Genomic DNA, 24,837 nt, shown 5'->3' with positions numbered 1-24,837 from the left:
TGTCTCACATATGCATTCCACTTGATTCAGTTGAATGCTCTAGTATCTGCTTCACGCTCAGGAAGTTACATGCATTTACACTAAAAGCTGTCCAGTCCAGACGTCAGCTGGGAGACCCCGAGCAGCTCTGCTGGAGCAGCGGGGTTAAGTGCCTTGCTCAGGGACAGCTGAATGAGTTGGCTGACGGGTGTCTAAAGAGCGAACGGAGAAAGACAACTCCACCCACATTTTCCACCTCGCCCCCACTGGATTTGAACCTACAACTCACGGTCACCGTTTCTAAAACAGTCATACAGGGGTGGATAGAAACCAGGGAGACCCCCGTGTACCACTGAATAATTTGTAGCCATGGTTCTCCTTTAAATTTCCTCCGTGCCCGGGTACTACATCTGCCACTACCACCACCAGCAGCAGCGCTGCTTCTTGATGTTGTGGTCGGGAATACGCATGCGCCCGGCATTGGAATTACTGCACTGGGAAGAATAAGTTGGACCTCGTCTGTCTTCACTAAAAGAAAAATACATATAACATAAGCATGGCAGTGTTCCGAATAAGAAGAATGAGGTGTTTTTGCGTCTGGTTCGTCTCTCTCGTAGTGACCGTGATGTGCGCCCAAAGGTAAGTGAGAGAGGTTCGGAGGATGCTCCACTCATTTTTTTGAAGTGTGACTGTGTTACAGACGGCATGGAAAATACTTGGACACTTTATGGTCCAAGAATGTCTCGTGTTTAAATTTCCTGTGCACCTTTTCTCTCTTTTCTCTTCCATAGTGCCGGTGTCAATGACCCTAGCAATATGTCTTTGGTTAAAGAAACGGTGGATAGACTGTTGAAAGGTTATGATATACGATTGAGGCCAGATTTCGGAGGTAAATTAAATCGTATTATCATCAACTCTGATCGAGTTTTCGCCTTGTCAGCCCGTATAATAGTACAGTGTTTAATCCTCGATAACTCAAATCATAATTGCAATTTCGGAAAGTAAACGAGACATGTCTTATCAGATTCTGCCACAGTCTATGACATTTTTAACGATACAGTCGAGGCAAAATGTGCCAAAACAAACCAGAGTAGCGACATGATGAGAGCACACACGAGTGATGTGGTTGAGACGATAACATACACCATCGTATTTATTTCAATGAAAAATCACTACAGGAAAAAAAAAAAAAGGTGGCTGTCAACTCCCAGTGCTCGCTTATTGGAATTTAAAACAAAACGGTGCCCATTCCTGTTTATTTTCATGTTCCAACTCAGGTGTTCACTGCGATGGAAACATGCTTGGGGCTAGACGATTTAATGTCAACAACTTTTAGGGGAATTACCAACACTTTCACTGCAGCTCACTGCGTCTAATCTCACCCGAAATGAACACTGTAAACTATTATCCGGCTGACAACAGCTACATTCACAAGTGTTAATTAATGTGTGTTTTCATCACACATTATCAGCCGTCTATCATAAAATGTGTCAGTCAATCATACAGGCTGGCGCTGATGTACAGTGTCTATATTGCTTACTGTTGTTTTGACCTGTTCTAGGTCCTCCGGTGGAAGTGGGAATGAACATAGACATAGCCAGCATAGACATGGTGTCAGAAGTCAACATGGTAAGTAGGCCATCATCACCTCTACTTTGACAATGGGAGACCATTCTGGACTAATGATCCCTGCTAAGCATAAACCTCCCTGGGGAATTCCCTCCCAAACCACGGGGAAACCCCCTCTAAATGCAGGCCTGTGTAACTGTGTCGTTTCCCCCCCAACACTCTCATCAACTTGTGGGTATGAGAACTCAACTGTATTTTTGTTTGTGGTTTGAAGGCATGAATTGAACCTGTCTAGGGTATTGAAATTGATTGACATAGATGATCGCTTTGTTTTCTGTCCCATAAACTGATTGCTGCTTAATTTACTGAGCAGGCAAAAACCCAATAATCACTAACTTCACAAAATAAATGATATTGGCAAATAAAAGTTCAATCCAATCAGCACTTTCTTTTTGGGAAAGTTAAAGTATTAGCCCAAGTCTTAACTGGTGATTTTTCCCACTGACATTTATGTTGCTCCATGAGAAATGTTTTAGATTGTCTGTTATGGCTGGTTTAAAACGCTGAACTAGAAATATTGACAGTGGAAGAACTTGAGAGCTGTGGATATGAGAAGTGGAGATTAACTTTTGCTTCATACAAGTGCACCTCCTAGTGATGGGATGCTGGAACTGCACTTCAGTTTACAGAGAAACTCAAGGCTGCCTTTTTTTGTTATGGAAGGTCAACCTCGACACGTATGATACAGTTGACATAATGAGAAAAAAATTGATATATATAAAAATATGCATCACATTTCCATATGTTCACTGTCATCTTATTTTTTTCTTATGTAAAACTGTCTCTTTCTGTGGTTGACAGAACTCTACTGATTTGATTTACGACTTCTTTACATCTCGCACAGATGCCTCCTGCTGTTGCAGTTCTGAGTCATGTTGTAATCTCAGGGAATGGTTACGCGCTGGAATATTTTTGGCAGCAGCACCCAAAGGCTGTTGCTCATGTTATCTCTGTGCTCCTCTGGACTTTGTTGATGTGTAGAGATGAGATGAGAGAACAGATGATGCCATGTCTATTTGAATGCATTTACCCAGAAGACCTGCACAACCATATGCACATGCACATGCATACACAATGCAGGTCTACAGAGCCCTCCAGAGTGGCCTTGAATCCTTAATTAAAGGCATGTTTTCTGTGTGTAACCGATGCAAGAGCTGGAGAGATGTTGTGTTTGTGTGCGTGTGAATGAGTGCCTGCAAGTACAGTATGCATGTCGTAAATGTGGGATGCACTTCCAGGAATAAAATACTTAAGTATTATGTAAGATGTTATTTGTATTTACATCCTAATCACCTAATGTATAAGAGATGTATAAATTTCATTCAATTTATATTTAGCTTTTCTCAGCAGAAATGAAGGTAGTGATTTAGTTACGTCAAATGGCCACTCAATTGTGTAGGCAACAAGCAACTATAGTATATACGTATATTTGGGGTATTTGTTCTTATAAAATAGCATAGAGCAGATAGAAATCCAAGCAGAGTGAGGAAAGGGGGCACAAGCAAGATTTGTAGCCATGGTGTTGCAAGTATATGATATACAGTAGTACATGTCCAACAACAGGACACTCCGACATTTGTTGTGCTGTGTTTACTATTTCCTCTACTGCGATCATCTCCTCTGGGCTACAACTTTCTGAAAAAAAAAGTTGAGTATATCCCAGGTTCATTACTCCTACCCAGAAGTGCGTCATGGCCGGAGCTTATATCCACACACACCCACACACATGGTCAAAGAAAAATAAATCCCACTCACCATCCAAACACACAGAGCCAACGCCGCACAACTTCTTTGATCATCCCATTCCTTTATCAGCTTTGGCCCACTAAACACCCTCTAATGTGAAAGGGGAGTCATTAGCACCTGACCCATTGGAGCCTCATGAAAAGAAGAGGCCACATGTGTGCGCGTAATGGTTTCGGCATCTTTGATCTGCTCCCCTTCCTATAAATGTAACCACTTTTCAGGATTGCAGCTGGTGTAGAAGCACTTTCCTTTCTTCCATTTCCTCTCCCCCATCTGGCTCTTTGTCTGCCACTTATTTTGGTGTGGGGATGGAACCATCCTGTGTTCTTTCTTCAGAGAGCAGATGAGAAACAGGGTAGAGGATAATGGAGAGATGTTACCGATGGGTATATCCAGCAGTGTCCTATTAGCCATTATGGCAGAGCAGGACACCCATGCTTTGGTGTGTATTAACAATCTATTATTCTATCACCCACCACTGCTTTCTGTTGAAGGCCTCGCATTGAAAGCAGAGACATGAACTAGTGAGAACATAGTGAATAAATTAGATTCTTTTCCAGGAGGGCTATTAAAATAAGGAACTGCAAAGAGATTTGTCTTAAACCATCTGTTTTAGCACGTTGTTACCTATGTCACAGAGCATAAGCCCATTTAGGAACAACACAGGCCTCTAGCTTACTTTAGATGAGTCACCAAACTAAGTATGCAAGCCTTCAAGCGTGAGTCCCCCAGAGGACATGAAGTCCCCTCCACTATTTGTCACGTAAGCAGTTCTTAGGTCCAAATGCACAACCTGGACTCAAGCATGTTAAAAACCGTATCCCCAAACCCCATTCTACCTTTTCTTTTTTTAAAGACAAGCCTCTAGAATAAGGTAGCGCCTGGTGACTGTTTATATATGCTAAGGTTAAGACTTTGCACCAATAGCTGGCTTAACTGAGTCATATACTATGTAAAAAAACTACATTACATGTCACTTGGGCCTGGAGCCAGACGTGAAATGGAAGCTGTGGCTGGTGTTCATTACATACCCATAAAAGGTCACTTGTTCCTGGATGTCAGGGCCAAAGTCCCAAGCCTTCGAGGGAGAAAAGCAATACCATTTGATTGTTTAAGACCGAGGAGTCAAATTTGTCACCGGTGTATTCATGTGACAGAGAGACAGACAGAGATATATAGGAGACAGAGTGCTCTGACATTACTAAGTTACCATGTGGAGAGCCAGAAGCGGTGCTGGTGTTGGAGAGAAGGTCATGTACTGAGTGCTGCTGAGGGTTCATTCTGCATGACTCAGAGGTGGACATACAGATAGGGACACACACACTGAATACCAATGTCATGTTAGACATTCAACCCAAGGCAAGTGGTTTGGCAAGCCTTAATTCATGCATTGGTCAAAGGAAGAAGGGAGAATAGTAGGCATGTAGAAGAATTGGTTGATTTCTTTCTTTGTCGTTCTTCCCAGCAATTCTTTTTTGTGCCCTTTTTTTCAACTACTGCCATTTAAGTCTCAATATTTGCTTTTGGTTGAGCTCCTGGGCACTTGAATCCTAAGCCAACAGTTTTCACAGGGGAAGAAATACTCCTGTCTGAGGATGAACTAAAGTTCTTATCCTCCTCCAACAGGCAGAAATACCATTATCGATGCACACAAAGGTCAAAAGGAGCTTATCGATTGTTGGAGGACTGTGAATTTCAGAGCTCCCCCAATTTTGTACCCAGGTATTTCTACCTCTCAGCAGATGTCTCTGATAGGATGTATGCTATAAATTCACAAGGATCGCACTGAAAACTAGACCTATACTTCATATTATACAAATGGTTACATTGTAATTGATGTAGGCTGAAAGGCAAGAGCTCATTGCTAGGCTCTTTGATAATAAAAGGCAAGGGAGATTGGGAAGTACTTATAAGGTATTGCATAATATCTCATCTGCATATCTGAAAGCGTCAAAATGATATGAAGTCTGCATCTTGTGTCTAGATCTATTTTAAAGCAGCCTTCAATTGTCTATTGCTGATGTGGGCAGACTTGTAAATGGATGAGCAAGAGTCTTCAGCCAAAATAGTAAGTCAACACGATTTACATTTTGTCATGGCACAGATTTAAACAATTAATGACCAGTTCATAATGGCAATAGTGAGGAAAAAGTCACCCTAATCAGCTCATTGTAATGGTAATGATACAAATTAAGCGATGGATGATATATTTCATCTTTGAAGATGATACATTCAATATAATCCAACTTCTTTGAAAGGATACAGAGACACTTTTGTCTCTTTTGTTACTGCACACACACCTTTCTTTGGCCGGGTTTCACCAAATTAACACAAATTATCTCCAAACTCCAGCTCCATGATGGTTGCATAGTAACTAATAAGAGTGTCGAGGCAATGTGCAAAGATTCACAGACTGAAACGCATTCCAACGGTGGGGAGAAATAAATACACTCAAACATTTTGTTCTGTTGTAAAATTAACTGTCAAACTATTCAAACTATCGCCACACTATATTCACAACTGGTAACAAGTTAATGAGCAACGAGGGATTGGTCTTAGTCACTAGATGTAATTCTGGGTGATAAAGCATATATTTGATTAGTACAGTTTAAGATATTATTGTAATCCATAAAGCTGTAGATGGTTGGTTCGGTATTGTGAACCCAAACTAACCAATAGTTTACTTTGTAAATGTGCAACGGTTAATCACACCAATTCAATTTTTGAGTTGGCTGTAAAGGGTAATTACAGCACTCAAAACTGCCACATTAAAATGTTTAGTGACTGAAGTCCTTTGGAGCATTGCTTGCAGTGTCTCCTTTCTTATTCACACTCTATATTAAGCCTGCTACCATATAGGGTATACATGGGCATACTTGTACACGTTTGATGTCTCTAGTGAGAGTGTACACTCACTTTCTGTTTCTCATATACACATTCTCAAATTCTAATCCCTCCGCTGTTCTCCAGTCATGCTTCCTCATAAACTGGTATGTTAACGTAGCCTCCAGGAAAGTAGCTGTTCGAATTACGTAACAGACCGGCTTCAGCAAGGATTGATTTGGTGCTGCAATGGAGGTGGAGAGAACATAATGTATGAAGCAAGCCGGGCTCTAATCATAACAGTATTGATTTATTTTCATTGCTTAGCATAGATGATACATCGGTCTGACTCATTTCCTAGCTCCTGTTCCAAGACAATTTCATTAAAAAACAGCTTGAGTAGGATTAGTGCAGTGCACTAAAGAAGGAGACCTCATGCATATGTAATAACTGCATGTTATGAGGGAAGAAAACAATAGATAATTTAGATGTTAAGAACACAATCACAATTAAATTGTTTTTTTAAAGATTAGATATCATGTTAACCATATTCTTCCTGTTAGCAGTGTCAACCTTAATATTATCACTGTACCGACTCTGCTGCCACCAGGATGTACAACAGCAGGACAATTCATTAAGGTGGCAGGAAGTGAAGATGCGTCGTTCATTTATATATTCAGTTAATGTTGTAAATTAATCAAATGCTCCCAATGTAATTCACTCCTTTAAGCGCTTCACTGCCCAATGCACAGATATGACCAATGCAGTTGGATCAGGTCTGATACCAATTATCTAGGGGATTGTGGATTATATTCACTTATACCATTAGTATTTCAGGAAATGTTGATTTTAGTCCTTTATTTATTAGACGGGTGGTATTATTATTGTATGGCTTCCTTTAGTTGGCATAATATTTTCAGCCAACTCCCTGTGTCATTTTCAGTTTCAACTTTACAGCCCTTTCATTTGGCCACGTCTTTTCCACTTTGCTCCGTTTTTCCCGACCCGAAGAGATTGGCAGCAAAGAAAGAAAGAAAAACATGAAGCTTACACAGGAGCTGCATACATTGGGCTGACATACGAATAGCGAGCTTGTGCAGAGGAAAGTCACAGGGGATGTGTGAGGCAGCAAAGTAGGAGTGGATGTGAATTGTGTGAGTGGAGTGCTGAAACAAACCATGCCCCAACTTGCATTATTCATGCTGGTAGGTTTAGATACATGTGTCTAGCTCTAGAGAGTTTTAGTAATCCATTTAGATTACACTGTGTGCCACACGAATGCAGTAAAAGGACAGACATTAAGTGTTTGTATACTGAAAAGAGGATTTTTATGTCATCAGTAAATATACATTACACATTGGCCAGGTGTACATTGGCCAGGTGTTTATCCATTAGCAGAACCAGTTAACTCAATGTAAATGATGATGAAGATGGCGGAAGTGTTGCTGTGATGATGATGATGTTGATCATGATGATGAAATAAGAACAGAAGATGATTTTTCACTTCATATGGAGGATGAAGAACCAGCAAAAGGAAACCAAGATAAATATATGTAAAAGAATCAACTAGGTGGCTTTTCATAGCTTGTCGTCATATGAGAGCAACTGTACATTACACATTAGAGCAGTAGGCGCACCTGCCTCGGCCACTGGGATGCTCTTAGTGTGGGGTGGGCACAGCCAGAAGACTTGACATTATGTTCTGCGTACTTCACAGCACCGTATCAATTTTCCTGGTTACTTAGATGAGAGTTCAACATTTAATATATGTGAACATACAATGATGAGATAGAAGAACGTTAAGTAAGAATGATGTTTCAGCCTGTGAGTCGGACTCTTTTTGTGTCAAGTGTTATTATCAAAGCAACACTAGGCAAGTGAATTGCCTGGAAGCTGTATGTTGGTAATATTATCTATAGTTCATATCCTGGAGATACATATGAGCGATTATCAATTCTGGCTTATTCCTCTGAGTTGAAGATAAAACTGTAAGGATTACAGATACTTGAACCCAAAAGCACAACTCGGAGACAAAAATACAAGTTTAGTTCTTTACTTATGTTCAGGCAGGGTCAAAACCGGGAGGTCAGTCAAACAGGCGAACAAATCCAATAAGGGCCAGGCAAAAATCCAAGGTCGAAAACAGGCAGACAGGGTCGGAACAGGCAGATCAGGAACAATATCAAGGTACGCTGGAGAGCTTGGAAATAACACACAAGACAATCTGTCAGGAAACAAGTGCAAGTGAGGGGACCTAAATAGTGAGGGCTAATGAGGGATCGGCTGCAGGTGAGATGGGTGTGGAGGACCAGGGGAGGGGAATGAGAGGTGATCGGGTGTGAATGGTAGGATCTGAAATGACAGGAGAGTTAATTAAACAAGCAGACAGGATGAAAACAAACTAATATGAAGGGGAATTCGTGACAAAAACATAAAATGAGCCACTACTGGGGACATGGTTTTTCATTACAATGAACTTCATTACTGTAGATCCCATAAACACTGGTCTGCTGTTGCAAATACTTACTGGCACACCACATTTGTATTAATACACAACTGAAAATAGTCACCAACAAATGCACTATTTTATCTGGTTCGAGTAGTATTTGCCAAAAACTAAAGTGCCCATGCGGTTATTGGAAATGACCTAGTCCTAAAAAAATATATATATTGACAAAGACAGATTTAAGATAGATTATTGTCACATTCATAATTTTAGGCGAAGATTTACCAAAAGGTTAGCGTTCACACTCTTTCTAAAGCAAAAGAGTGATATCGAAGTAGTAACAAAATGATCCTGACACAAATATAGTGCGATAATCAACATACAATTAAGCTGGAGGTAATTAAGTATTTTCTTGGTCAATAGACAGGCTGTTAAAAACAAAGTCAATCAGATAGGGTAAACAAATCCAAAATACTGAGGGTGTTAGGCAGTCAATCAAAAGACCGGCAGATGGCCATATATAAACAGGAACAGACAGGGAAAACAGATCAACAAGGCAACAAGACAACATAGACAGTCTGGCAGAGGCTAACTATGCACTACACAGTATCCCCTATATACTCGAGCTAAGTACAGATGAGGTGCGGCTGAACAGGTAACTGAGTTGCCTGTCGAGCAGGACCGGGGAAACTCAAGAGCAAAAGCTGCAACTGAAGGAGGTTAGAAGAATTCAGAAAATACGAAATAATGAGGAGGAACTAAAGGCGGAGGAAGGAGGAGAGGTAGACGGGGCAGCTGTCGGCCTGACAAGATTACCTCAGGTTTTTGCACAGTCAAAATCTCATAAGCTGTTTGTACAAAGATGTCTGGGAAAATGGTGACTGAAGCGTTAGGCAGCCATTATTTCTGTACTCACTGCACATATCTCTTTAAATCTCATCAGTAGTCTGTACAACAGGTTTCTGCAGATGCCCATTTTTTAATTCGGTGAATTCTCTTTAAATGTACCATTCCTCTGTGTTCTAGCATAGCGTGCAACCTTGCAACACACTCTCTTATATATTGTTCTTATCTCCCTGGATTGTGCTCACTATTTCTCTAACTCTTTAGCTATACAGTTTCTATATGCATTTATTAGGGGTGTAACGGTTCACAAAAGTCTCGGTTCGGTTCAACACGGTTCGGTACGTTTTCAATACAGCAAAAAAGCAGAAATGCCAAATCCTTACTGGTGAGACTCTCAAGGTGGGCGTGTCTGAAGAACATGGCTCTTCGTCTCCCATTCAGTAATGAGGCAATGTGTGTCGTTACAGTCAGGTAGCTTTGTGTAGTCCGTGATGTCCGGCCGTCTGTAAGCATGGTCGTACAGCCTGGTTTTCCACTCCAGAGTAGGGTCTCATATCCGCGGCTATAAATATACCTTTAGCCCTGGTTGAATCGGAAGGGAGTAGCTACCTAAACGCTGCGGGGAGAGTTTGTAGCGTGTGTGCTGCTGTTGGTTTTCCTGCTAAGCTAATTTAGCGTAGCGTGCCTCTCCCAGAGCAAACATGGCTCACCACAGCAGAATATTGTTCTTCCGTGTCAGACAGCACGTTGTCTGTTACGTCGGGGGGTTTGCCTTGTTGAGCGCATTATATTTCCCACAATTTAAGCTTCTGCATTTTCCAAATGCAATAGTATTATTCAAACGTATTGTTCGGTTCGTAATGCATACCGAACCGTAAGCCTCGTACCGAACGGTTCAATACGAATACGTGTATTCTTACACCCCTAATATTTATGATCCTCTTCACTTTTTTACCTCGGGCCACAAGCTGTGCAAGTATTCAGCGACTTTGGCTACGTGTGAAATATCTCCGCAGCTATTGAATTGATTGCCAAAAAATTGATGATCCTCTCACTATTCATCTATAGCACCATCATCAGGTCACAATCTTTGGTTTACAATCAAACAATGAGTCAAAAAAACAATCATATCACTAAAATGTATGCTCACCCCTTAGTTGTGTGAAAAACAAAAAATCTCATATTTATTTTACAAACATACTAACTTTTAAAGCTGACTGAATTAAGATATCCTAAGAACCCTGCAGCAACCCTTTGTAGTATTCAAAGTAATTCTGTGCCTTTGATCAGGATCATCACTATATTACTGTTGTTTTGAGTCTTGTTATACAACAACAATATTGAACATAATATGCAATATCTAACATTTATAAATTAAATGGCATACACCAGTAGCATTACACACACACACACACACACACACACACACACACTGTCATAAAGTAGCCGAGATGTACTGATTAAGTCATTATTAATGTTACGGACACTGCTTATTGTACAATTAATAACGCAGCTCTAAATGTCAGGGGAAGGAAGGCGTGTAATCAATTCCCCCAGGTTAAACAAGCCCACCAGTTAGGCATCTGATTCACTGTTGCCTGTGACAGTCAATGATGGGGTGGCTGTTTAGCCATCAGAGATGCAGCTGTAGGTCTAACTGTTAAACGGCAGCATCATCTATTTTGGTGGGCAGAGCTTGGGGAATTGACAGCATATTGTCATTGTGTGATTCGCTCATTGTAGGGCAATAATTCCCACACCTGTCCTATGTCAGGCTGATGTTGCTCTCTTTTTCTACATTCACTCATTCCTCGGTTCCTCACTCACTGTCTGGTCTCTCTCACTTATGCGTTCTCTTTGCCTGTTTGACAGTGACACTAGGCTGGGGCACTTCTGCAGGGGGATTAGACAGATCAAAGTGGGTTCATCGGCTGGCCTACCATTTCAGGAGGCATCTCTCCATTCACTAACCCCACTGCTCTGTTTGTCTGTGTGCTTTTGCTCACACTCAACAGATCTAAGTTTTGATTTCACATTTTCACTTCCAACTCTTGTTCAACGGCCCAATGCAAAGCGCTCCGCTCGTTACATGCGTCTTTTCTGAATAAACTTCCAAGTTCACAGGAAATGTACAGTTTCTGCTATTTACATGCATATAGTCTCTAAAATAAACTTTCAATGGAGGTTTACGTAAACAACAAAACTACTTGGTTAGGTTTTGGCAATAAAACCACTTGGTTCTATTTCGCTCTCTAAGAGCTGTCGCTATTGGGTTTATCCATTCTCGCAAGCACAGTTGAGAATATGTTTTGTGCCCTTGTTGCCTGCACGGGCCAACTTGTGTCATATATAAGAGTGTGCGACCATAGTTTTGCTCCCTGACATTTTTTTCTTCTGCGTAAAGCAGTCAACAAATGAAGAAGTAAAGAATATGATGGACGTCTAGCGGTGTCCGTCTGTGTACCTGCTCATGACGGATCTTCATCCCCGCTGCGGGAGCTGCCTCTGCTTACCCCAATGGAAGAGCTGCAGCGAATAGTGGAGGCCTTCATGGCACTCCTTGTTTAAGGTGGTAGTAGACTTACCAAAAAAAGAGTCTTTGCCAGCAAGAAAACATATCAACTTAAGTCAAAAAAGGTCCACATATCACATGAATTTATGAATCTGCTTCATGAATGTACAGAGTCAAGAGGACATAAACAAAAACACAGCCCAAAATGACAAAATGCCTTAAACCAAAGGCTCAATGTCTATGTAAACAGCATCATGTACAATGTTGATCAGTGTTAAATATTCACTGACAACTATTTGGCTTTGGCGCTGACTGGAGTATTTTTCAGTCATAGAGCTGATATGACTCTTGTGCAGATGGTCATTTATGTATTTAAGTGCACATTATCTCAGACACTCACAGTTTGCTGTGCACATACGTATATCACCAATGATAAGAACTGGAAAGAGAAGTATGTCTTTTTGTCACTGTAGTTTTGTTATTAAAGAAACAAAAAAAAAACAGTTATCGATTGTAGTTGACCCTCTATAGTTTAGAAAGACCCCTGAATGAATGCATTCGTTTATACAGAGAGATCATTGAGGATCAGGGACAGAGGAATGAAGAAAGAGTCAAGGATGAGGAAGTCAATAAGGAGTCGACTTTTCAACTTCAGCACATTGTTTAGAGCAAATTTAAATTCTATCACTCCTGCCTTGAGTCTGTAAGCAACTGCTCTGTGTTGAGGGGACAACACTCATCATTGTGTGGGACCTATTTTTAGCTTGTTAATCAAGGTAACATGTTCAGACTGACACACTCAGTATGATATCCCCTAAAGTGTGAGTAGAGTGAGATTGCTTCATTTTCGGCTCATCCACCTACAGTGACCTAATGGAGGTCAAAATCATGCATGCAAGTGTGTTTGAGGAGGCTGTTCCATAGGAGGTAGAGGAGGTAGGTGGTAGGCAAGAGGATAAAAATATTACTAAATTGTACACCTGGCATCCTGCTTGCCAATGTGTGGACTTTAGACGATGGGCTGCTGCTGGATGACCTTTGTGCTGCCGGCATCAGTTTTCAACGAAATATTCGAAACTCTAATGTTTGAAAACTTGGCTAAAATGGAATGGAATAATAGAGAGCGCAATATTTCAACCACAACTCTTTTTCTTTATACCAATCTGTAAGAACAGAAGACTCCTGCTACTTCTTTATGGTGAATAACGTTAATGTGCAAATTGAAGGAACTGACAGGATTGCATTTCGTTACCTTCTACGATTTCATGTGAGATGTAAATGAATCATGTATTCCAGTTTTTGGGTGAGTGAAATTTTAACACTAGCATTGTTTTATTTATATATTAGCCAGAGCCGCCCACTTTGAGCTCCGTTTTTGCTTTTCAGAAAACTATGGCTGACGTCACAGAGACTAGGTCCATGTTTTATGCAGTCTATGGTCTGAACTGTGTCCAAGTAAATTCTGTACAACTTAGTGTTCCGGCAAGTTTTTGCAAAATTGGGCCGTACTGCATATTCCTTCATTGTGATAGTTGTGATGGAAGGAGGCCCAGATTAAACTAATTGGTATGAAGTGATTATAATAAATTAAAGAGATAGTGACATAAAATGTGCCATATTAGCTCATTCAGCCACATTGCATAAAGTATGAATATTGTGCATTTAAGGGGAGGAGGCCCAGACAATGTTAAGTAGTTTTGAGAAAATAAATAAGAAACAAATGACGGAAGTCTGATAAGCTTTTTGTAATTTTGCATCTACTCTTAAGAGGATCCCCAACTTCAGTTTGTCATCTTCCTGTCCACTGTCAAGTCATTCAATGTGCCAGGCTTCAATATAGTGTTACAAGGGATTAACTGAGTGTCAAACGGCTGGGTCGAGACTAACTGAGTAGGTAAGACTATGATCTGACAGTGTGGTGTAGTTAAAGCCCAGTAATTAAAGCAGAATTGATTGAGGCTGATTAGCAGCTTGCGACCCAACACCCATACACCTGATCCCATTCCTGTAATCAAGTACACAGATACACAAACAGAGTGAGAGAGAGGTGTATGTTTAAGTGTCAAACTGAAAACTATCTAAACCATCCACAGTTTAACTGGAACTACTTAGTAGCCGATCAGAATTGGGTATTCATCCATACAAAGATATACTGTATATATACATGTGTATCATTGCCATCTTGGAAGATTTTATCGTGAAGATTTTATCAGCCAGCGCCTACCATGTGTTATGAAAATATATGTAATACTTTTGAATTTCCAGTTTCCCCATTTACATGTGGCCAGCAGTTTTAAAGGTATCCGCACTGGAAAGTATTTTCAAAAAGCTGCATTTCGGGGGGGTTTGATAATAACACTGTAGACGAAAGGCCAACACAAAGAGACAATTCTGCATTCTGAAAGGTCTTGGTATTTGATATGTGTGAGAGAAATGTGTTTCTGAGTGTGTGTGTGTGTGTGTGTGTGTGTGTGTGTGTGTGTGTGTGTGTGTTTCTTACAAGCTGAACAGATTTACTCACACGGTTTCTGCTGTTGTGTCTTTTCATCAAAGCTTTATAATTGGTGTGGGGCATTGTAGTTTTGCTCTGTCTTGAACTATCACAAGGCAAACTGACAGTTGTCAATGGATCACAAGATTAGATTCTGCTTTATCACAGCTTGTCAACATACAAGAAGTTGATAATGGCCAAAAAAGGAGAGATGGCGGGTGTGGATTGGTTTTCACACAGCAGCTGAACATGACACTGAAAGTTGATAATGGGATAGCGGCGAGCGGGATGTATGGCAGAAGTTGCTCTTGGTTCGAGTGATACGTTTGCCATCACTTCACTATCTTTAGTTGTCTGCACTTTTACTCATATGTTATATACCAGTGATTTGCAATTTTACAGTTTTATTTTAGTACTGTATCGTACAATTTGACAAATCTGAAAATATAACAAATCATTTTCTTCACAGCCTTGCTTCTCTGGGTCTTAAGTTAGAGCTCCTTTTGTAAGTCCCTCTGTCTTTTGATGCCAGGAAAATGTACAGTTGGTGAAATGAAGCCAAGAGCAAGTGTTGCTGTTGCCTATTGGGCTGTTAAAGGGAGTTTAACAGCAGCATCAATGTTATAGATGAAGCCTGAAACCCTTTCCAGATTACTTTTGTATTCAGCCTTATACTGTCAGCTGTGGGAGTGAATTCCAAGAAAAGAGAGAGAAGAGAAAACCCAGACAAGCGGTTAGCCAGGCATCTAAGTGTTCCTTGTGGATGCTTCAATTTCTCCCTCTTCTGCATCTCCCACTCATGAAGATTGCGTCGAAGAAATGGATGTCCATTTTTTTTGTATTTGTGTATGGGGTTTTATTCTGAGCATCGATTCCCTAAGAATATCCTAAGTGTTCCACGTGTCTGTAGCATTGCAGTACTGAGTGTTTTATTGCTTGTTAAGTAGCTGGAGAGCTTGCCAGGAACTGGCAGGAAAGGTAGTCGACTCCTATGTTTCGTCACCATCTCTTTTTCTTTGGGGCATATTTTGTACTTTTAAATAAAGTGTTCTCTGCACTAAATCTTGCCAGTCTGCCCTCTATTTGATCAATATCAAACTTAAAACAAGAATGAGAAAAAAAAGACTTCTTTCCGCTGAAAAAACTGCAAGTAAAATCGGTATTGTATTTATTTATTTAGTTTTGCCAATGGCAATGAAATGAAAAACAAGTCTATAATCTTGATCTCTCTCACAAGTTAAATAGGTCAGTTAGGGGGAGATGAGGAGAGGAACAACTCCCTTGAAAAACAAATAACATTGTGAGGATTAGTGTTAACCAGGATGCATGTTCATGTTTGTGCGAGATGCACTTTCATTCCAGAGTACTATGGATATTAAGGCTTTGTGATACTCAAATCAAGTTATTGTTCACTATTATTATTATTTGTTGCATGCATGAAACCAAATTTCATTAACATGCCAAATCTTCGAAGTAGCACAAACATATGAAAATATTATCATCACGCAAATAAAAGGGCTGATTATATAGAATTGAACATGTTTTATATTGTATATGTGGTATGCACTTGTACACCTAAATCATGTTACAGGGCAATCTGCCAATGGAAATTCTGCCACTACTCCAATTGTGTGGAAATGGATTCAATTTAATTCATGGTATTTAAAGAGCTGAATAGTGACAATTGAAAAACTAAGTAAATGTCAAATGTCCCAGGACAGTCTGGAAATTCTACAGACCTCCATATTAACTTTTTTTCTTTAATAAGAAATAGTAAAACTTTCAGAATGTGTTTTCCATAGTACGTTGTGCCAATTTCAGCACTGACTGTGTCACACTTTGCTCTCTCGGCAACTAGACCTCAGTTCTTACAAATTCCAGAGAAAAAATACATTTTTAAAATACATTGTATACCTCTGCCTCATAGGTAGCCCTTCATTTTACTGCAAGGCTTGAAACCACTCAGGACGTCCACTGAAGTTGATTCATTGTTTTAAGGAGTCTGTAGCCTGAAAGCCTGCCTTGGACTGGAAGCCATTCAAACTATAGAGGAGTGTGAAAAACATGATGTGTTAGAAATGTGTTCAAATACCTGCAGCTCCCCTCTTGGCTAAATTTGGAATGAATTCACTAACGATTTTAGACATGATTTTAGCATGTTTTAAAGCATAAAAATAATTGGACCTACTAGATGTCCCCTGTTGGCTCTACGGTCCAATGTTGAATCTGTAACTACACAGAGGTCCATGGCTAGACAAGGGAACACACGCACACACACATTCTGAAGCTGACACCCCCTAAAGCGCCCCTGTGTCTCTTGCAGGTCATTCCAACTGTGAGGAGATATTGCTTATCCTAGTGTGTCCTTGCTCAAGGAGACACTGTATACAGGCCATCAAATCTGAGCTCACACAACTCTGTACATAGTCAAAGAAAAAAGACAGGAGACACACGTGTTTAAGCTGGATTTGTTTAGATATAGGTTGTTAACCAGTGTTCTGTACTCATTTGCAATCTACACGCAGTATCGATCCACAGATGTCGATATATTGCATTATTTCATTGTTGACAACGTGTATATGTGGTGTGTGCTTCTTGGTACTCTGTTCGAATAGCAATCAGCTTCTTCCTCAGTTCCCCAGACCTCCATAATGCATGAGCTGTGGATTATTGTATTTATATGTGAATTGTGTATGTGGGATAGTCAAAGGGCAGCTGTCTAATGCTCTAGCAGGCATTTTGGCAAGTTTGTAGTACAACAGACATACATCTACGCATCTTTAGCTGGACAATGACTCAAACCCCCCACAGACACACACACAAGCTCTTCATGCAGGAGAAGCAGTAAATGGGACAGATGACATGTGCAGACTCATTTTTTCTCCTACTTCTTTGGCCAGCTAACCTTCCATCTAGTTTTGAATGACAGCTGAGAGTGAAATCCCAATCAACTTCTTCCCTGTCTTCCAGTGGGCTTCAAAAGGCACCCTGATAATTTGCCTTCTGCTCTGCCCTCTCTTCCCCATCACCTCCCCACCACCACCACCACCACCAACCCTTCCCCCCTTGGAATTGCCACTCCACTCTACTCCTCTCAGAGGACACAAAAGGGCCTGCAGATGCTCCAATCGACTCTAATAAATAGTATGTAGTCAGTTAAGCTGCACCACTGCCAACTGGCAAAGCTGTGAACCTGTGCTTTGGGAGAGCTCTGAGAAGGGAAGAAAAAGGTTCCTTTAAATTTGATTCACCTTCAGCAGCAAGCTCTAATGAAAGCAGAGTCCAGGCGGGAGTAAATGAGGAAAGAGTAGTGAAGGAAAATGGAGATGTATAAAGAAAAGAGGGATAAGAGACACAGAGAGAGGAGAAGTTTGATGGAAAGGGAGGTTAGACAAAGTGTAAGTAAACAAACAAGAATCTGGGCATTATTAAAATCCGTGATCGAGTTTCTGACATGCTATGAAGTAAGGAAAAGGCCTTGAGGGAAGACAGATACACAAAGTGTACAGTCTAATAGCTTTGGTCAGAGTAATGTCGTTATGTAAATTCAAACATATCAATCAAAGCATTCGAGTTATAGAGATTGTCTTTTTATATCTATTTTGATTTTTTTTTTTGGCTTTTTGCCGAAGCTGTCCGTCTGACTGTTGGGTTAAAAGATATCAGCATTATGTATTCCGGAGCAAACAGACCAAACGAAACCCCTGCAGCAGCCCTCTTCCTGTTGCAGATTTCAACATGCGGTGCACAAGCTGTTCCAGATACTGTGCTGAATCCTAAAGACTCCATACACAGATCCCCAAAGACTGGGGAATATATGTCACTCAGCTCTGTGGGGATGGGCATGTTTATTATTAGGCATCTTTGGAAATGCTGTGCCCTATGCCAGGTTCCTCATACCCTGTCGCTGACGGCATGAGGACTGTGTGAGACAGGAAATTGAAAGCCACTTGTTGTTGGAGGGCTTTTTTTGGAAGAACTGAAGTAGGGGGATGATAGAGTTTGGTATGGATATATGACTGAGTGGTGGAGCCATCACATTTCCTCCCCACTGAAGGTATTGTATAGAGAAGAGCAGAGGAAGAAAGACACAGAGGATCGAGGTAGAGGAGGATACAGAGGCAGTGCCACTATTCAAGGTCAGTGCACTATAGAAATAATTTAAAGTGACACATACTTCTTTCAAAAAAAGGAAAACGAAAATATTCAAGATCAAAATCATATGATAATCACATGGCTTGTCAATATTTTTTAAATATCAGTCCATGCAATCATGTGGTTGATTTGGTGCTCTGTTATCAATATGCAAAATATGACAATTTTGGAAATGAACACTCCCAAGCTTTATTGCTTCGAGGAGGAGCTATTCAAATCTGAATGTGGCCCGCCAAAAGCCATAAAACACCTCAGAGGCTGATCCAACACCTGTCTTGTTCTCTAGACAGCTCCCTCGCCTGTGTCTGTTTAGTCGGAATGATCTAAGCCATTCACACACCCCACCAATATGTTCCCACTTCCCTTTTTTTACTGCATGCAAATAGATGCAACAGAAGGTCATCTGAGAATGAGATGGAGAGATGGAGAGGGAATACAGAGAGAGGATGCTATAGAGAAAAGTCGATGGAAGAGGGTGTCTGTGTCAAGGAATGAAGGGAAAAATGGGAGATGAAATAGAAAAAAAATGATCGGAAAGAAAATGGAAAAATGTAATGGATGGGGCAGAAGAGGAAAGGGATGAAAGAGAAGGGAGAGAAAGTAGCAGAGGGAGGTCATTGCTGGTGCTAAAATCAGAGACTGGAATTGAGGAGCTGTGAGAATAAAAGCAATTTGCATCACTGCTCCATTGAGCTTTCCAGTGCCTTTCATTTATTCCACCTCTAAAAACCCTCCCACACCCCTCATCTCTTCCAGCAAACTCACCACACCATTCCACAGATCTCAAATGGAAAACTGGCTTCAAGGGTAGTGGGGAGAAAGCGATATATAACTAGTACTCACTATTAGGTCATCCTCATTCTGAACCCTCTCTCGTTTTTCTCTCCCTACACTCAAGCCTCCATTCTCCCTCATAGATTTTTGGTGTTTTAATATCACATTTTAGGTTGATTTGGTGAACTTATCTTGAATATTTGCTACACATCCAGCAGACACACAACATTAGAATTCAATTGGAGTTGTATTTCTGTCCACCTTGTAAATGTAAGTACAGAGGAACATATCTAGTTCTTCACTATGCTCCTTCATGCTAACCTGCTAGTATCTAACTTTGCCTTTCCGCCGTCTGTGTTGGGCAGGTAGCGTACAGGTAGCGTAGATATTTAAAGCATGTTTGCTAAAAACAGCTCTCTGCTGTGGCTGAAAAGAACGGTGAACTAGCAGAGTAAGCAGGTCTCAAATCCAAAACAATGAACTGAAAGATGCTATAAAGCTTTTAACATCGCAAATTATAAATAATAAAGCAAAAACAAAGTTAGAACAATTGAACAATACACAAAGTAGGATTTGTAAGAGTTCTCAAACGGTCCAACTAAATAATTCTAATATTAGTTCCTAAATCTGTCCTCAGCCCAAGAGAAGCCATGTGTTGCGGGGGTGGAGATGGGATGTGAGGGGTTAGTGGACAGGGCAGCTCGGAGGATGAGTGGGGTTGACGAGGTTAGAGTGGGCAGCTGGAACATCTTTTTTTGATTTTTATTTCCAATTGTTTGTTGTTCTCCACAAGTTTACACTGATCGCAGCTGATCTATTTGGAGAAGTAACAAAATGAAGAAGCTGGATTGTTCGTATTTCTTTAATACTAAGAAAATAATGACAGACGTAGAGGCCGAGACGGCTTCGGATCGTTCATATTCAAGGCCAATTCATGGCACAGACCAGTCTCAACAAGCACAAAGCATGTGACCAGTTATTCATTTGTGCATTGTGAGATGGTTACCTGCTAACAATGCTGGCCTCCATGAGTCTCCCTGGCAGTCAAATCATGTAAAATATGAGATTTTGCACAATTGCACTGGCTGAAGAGCTGACTGACCAAGCATATATTGTATAAATAGCATTGTCTGGAATCGTTGCCTCTTTCGGAGAAAATCTGCCCCTACAGTGACTCTGGCAGTAAAACGTGCCCTTTCGGTAATGAAACACAAATTTGAAGTCTGCAGACATCATCTGGATGGAACTACAGAGCGTGTGGGATGGGCCTTGTCACAGATTATGTGTTCAATTAAAAAACATAGAGCCTCAGGGAAGAACATGAGATCATCCGTGCCATATAGATTCGGTGATCATCAGTTGACTCCATGAGTTCCAGTTCCCATCATTCACATTATGGAGCACTTTAAGCGTCACCATACATCTAACTGTCATTTGCTGTCCATTGCTAAATTACAAGTTGAAATTCAACACTCACCAGCTCAGACCGGGTATTTGTTTAAGCTGTTTTCTTGACTAATTATGAATCGGGTTATCACAAACACTATCTGATTCTTACAGCTATTAGGTTTGCTCATCGAATGTGTATTGTTCATTAAAAAAGGCTATACTTCAGACTTTGGTTTCCCAACTGGACTGGAATTGCGCTAGAATGCCTAAAGGTGTTTTCACTAAGCAAAGTTTGTATTAATTGCACATAATGCAGGTGTTTTCACATAAAAGATAGACCTTTAGACCTCTTTTGAAGGTTTGGCTTCTTTTTTTCCAGTACTGTACTGTAAATTTAGCGTCAGCGAATGTAAATGAATTGTATTTTTGGATTGAATAGACAATAACAGGAGTAGCAAATATGAACAAAATTGACTGATTGACTTGTATGAAATAGCTTGTGTGATCTGTAAGAAATGTATTTAACCAAAAAATCTTTAAAATGAGGAAACGGCACACAGTAGGAGGCGTACTGTGGAACTGTATATTAGTTATTAGTTATAATGGACTCTTGCATTCTGTAATAGCTTAGAGTGAGATAATATAATGATTACTTTGTAATGTCCTTTCCTTGGCAGCTTGGCAGCACAGCATATCCTGCACTCATGAATCCAACATCATTCTTCCTGCATCACTCTCTGTCTCCTTTCCTTTATCTTTCCAATTCTCTCCATCTCTCTCCAACATAGTTTATGTACTGATGCTCATTATGACTGTTGTTATGACAGCCTCCCTTGCACTTACACACAGCCACAGCAGTTATTCTGGTGATTTACAACCTCCTCCTCCCACAGAAGGAGGAGAGAGGCACACTATAGCTGTCTTCAACAACAGCTTTATGCTCACTGTAAACTAGCCACAGTGGCACCTCCACAGAGTTCGTCCCACAAAGCAAACCACAACTTTCTCAAGTATATAGGCCTGCAATAATAGGCTCTCAGGGATGACAATGGAAACATTCACTCTTTGATAATCACGCCCTACGTTGCATAGTAGCCTACGTTCTTACTCCATCATGGAGTAAGAACGTCAGCTTTTTTTTATCGAACCTCTCGCGGCTACTTAAGAGTACTTCAGATTCAAAACGTGGACAATGTGGTGAGGAGAGCTGTGCATGTGCCGGAATGGCTGATGGATTTTTCAAATGATGCATATTATAAGTGCTGGGGCTGGCAAGAGATATAATATACAACATCATGATTCTTGTTATCTAATCCCTACTGTTAACATATTGCAAAGGACATATTGCAATATTACATATTGCATCCACAGTGCCAGGCGGCAAACACAGCTGCATTGTTTGCTTCTATATTGTAATCTCTGAAGCACAAGAAACACACACACACACACACACACACACACATATATATAAATAAATGTTCTATCTATAGAAAAGATGTACTGTGTATTGAGACAGACTGCAGAGTTCTAACAAGATGAGCCGCAGCGATTCATTTATTAATCGATTCGATGTCAGCTATTACTGGGTTTGAGTAACTTTTCAAAGGAAAAAGTAAATGTAAATTCTTTGATTCCAGCTTCTTAAATCTGAATATTTTCTGGTTTCTTTGCTCTTCTATGATAGTAAACTGAACATCTTTGAGTTTTGGACAAAACTATAAATTTGAGGATGTCATCTTGAGCTTTGGGAGATACTGATCTCAACATTCATTTTCTGACATTTTTAAAGACCAAACAACTAATTGATTAATGAAGAAAACAATCATGAGATCAATACAATTTGAAATGTATAAACAAAAAATATGCAAACTAAAAACTTAAATAAATGTACACACGATATTGTATGAAACATCAGAGAGGCATAATGTGTGCAGGCCCACAAGATAGAAACATAGAGAAGCCTCTCTGATGTTTCATACATCACAGTAAACCCGCCTGCTTGATGTTGTGTATTGATGAGTGCATCGATGGTAGTTAAGGAGGACGACATGGCAACAAGCGTCTCTTCTACCACATGAACTGCGGTGCACAGCCTGCCAGAATGAGTGTGAGCTGTTACATAACCACCGACCAGGGATGGAAGTGTTGCGAGGGCAGCACGTGCAGCCAAAGACCCGTTGGTGGAAGTGTAAAGCAACCAAGATATCAGACCTCTACAGTTATATAGTCTGTAAGGAAGACAAATACAAGATTATTCTGCTATGAAATTCCCATTAATCCCATTCAGTTTTTCCAGCCTGGATTAACTGAATTAGGTCTATTCCCATTACAAGTCCATTTACACTGTTGAACGCCAGAAATGCCACTAGACTATTTATGTCTTTGTGGCATGACTTATGTCTATGAAAGAACTAAATTTTCAAACTCATGGTTGTCAGCACCCCAAGCCAAATAAGGTACGAACAACAACATAACAAAAGCTATTTGTCAAACAAGGGCTTCACTGAGAAAACCTGCCCCCGTTTCCCTGACTCCATCCAGTCAATATCCAAGCCTCCAGTTCCCAAGGTGCTGTCGGATGTCAGATCTGTAGCCGACGGGCATATTCAAAAATGCATGTTCAGCCTCTTTGCCAGGAAGTGGATGTGCCAGTCATGACAAAAAGTTCCCTGAGACAGCAAGTTTATTTCACTTAGTTTTTCATGGATGATGGGTAGGCTTCGTACTTCAGTGAAATACACAAGCATCTGACTGCTGGCTTGGCTGTTGTAGCGCGTCCTAGATTTAGCGTCATGGAATTTAACTGCAAGTTATCAAACTCCCTCTATTTGTTCATGAATTATTAACCTCTTGTATGTGTTTCAGGTTTTGAGTGTTTCATCATAACTAGAGAACATATATCCTTGTACAGTCCCAACAGCCTGCATTTTAGAACAATCATCTCTATGAATGCTTTGAATATGAACTTTTGAAGTACAGTAATTATACTGGCCTGTATATGAGGTTTTCTTTTGTACACAAACAGTTAAAAATATGTGTGTTTCTCACCACAATGCTTTGTGTGTAGGGATGTATGTGCAAACCTACTTGGCAATAAACTATTTTTTTTATACTTTTAAACCTGCATCATTTACATGAATAATTGCTATTTAGCCATCTTCCTTTTCTCTACTTTTTGCTGGCGCCGTGGTACATTTGTTGCCGGATCACTGCCAACAACTGCTGATCAGCAAACTGCACAAACCCATAACAGGAATGTGTATTGCATTACCCGCATGAACATGTATATTTGCAACCTTGTGCAAGTGCTTGTACAGCATGAGGTACAAATACTACAGAAAACACAAAAAGCATCGCTCTATAGCACAACTAGTGGTAAATGTGACCGATAAGTGTCTAAATAAAATAAATCTGCACAAGCTTGCCTCAGTAACATTGTAGCACAGATAGTCTTCTTCTTCATCGTATCCATGCATGAGGAAGGCAAACATGCATATCATGCCCAACACACTTTGATGTCTGACTTTGCTATGTAAAGCAGACATGTGCTCTCTGCTTGACTTGTGATGTGATGCGAGGCGATGGTCTACCGTTCTGATTGTGGGAGGAAAAGCAGAATAATATGGGTGAATATGTTATGCAAGTACAACATGGTGAGCTCATTTAGCTATACTTAATCCCAGAAAGACAGCATCTGTCAAAGCAAATAGAGCATATAGGAGATATTTAGTAGAACATATTTTTTGAGGTTGCTTGGGGGTTGTTTTCATTTGTCTGGAACATGTGGTCTCTTACACATTCTCACACCAATGCATCAAATATCGTGGTTAAAGTGTGGTTGACGTTAACTTCGCCAACTCGACTAATGACTCACACGAGGATGACGTGACTAGCGAGTGACAAACAAGTCATGTGACCAACAACTGATGTGACAAAATTTCAAGAGAACTTTTATTTTTAAACAGCGGACTCCTGGACGTAAGTGTGTTTGTTTGACCCTTCCACCACCATCCCTCACGACGGCACTGTTTGGACTATCCTCATTTT

The 24,837-nt window shown here is 40.5% G+C and overlaps 1 protein-coding gene across 2 annotated transcripts in view; it reads left to right on the top strand.

The window, feature by feature from the left end:
- The first annotated feature begins 215 nt into the window (after nt 1–215).
- The window catches only part of gabrb2b (gamma-aminobutyric acid type A receptor subunit beta2b), a 55,123-nt gene continuing 30,501 nt past the window's right edge, over nt 216–24,837 (top strand). The window contains exons 1-3 of one of the 2 annotated variants that reach the window (XM_031869085.1): nt 216–618; nt 771–868; nt 1,541–1,608. In XM_031869085.1, the coding sequence (XP_031724945.1) occupies nt 536–618; nt 771–868; nt 1,541–1,608 (249 nt within the window). In that variant the 5' untranslated portion in view covers nt 216–535. The remainder of the gene's footprint in view (nt 619–770; nt 869–1,540; nt 1,609–24,837) is intronic. The other variant, XM_031869086.1, reaches the window with a different exon arrangement.

Source organism: Anarrhichthys ocellatus, unplaced genomic scaffold, assembly GCF_004355925.1.
Source record: "Anarrhichthys ocellatus isolate YVR2014 unplaced genomic scaffold, GSC_Weel_1.0 scaffold46, whole genome shotgun sequence".
Taxonomy (NCBI): domain Eukaryota; kingdom Metazoa; phylum Chordata; class Actinopteri; order Perciformes; family Anarhichadidae; genus Anarrhichthys; species Anarrhichthys ocellatus.
This window is presented reverse-complemented; position numbering and strand designations above follow the sequence as displayed.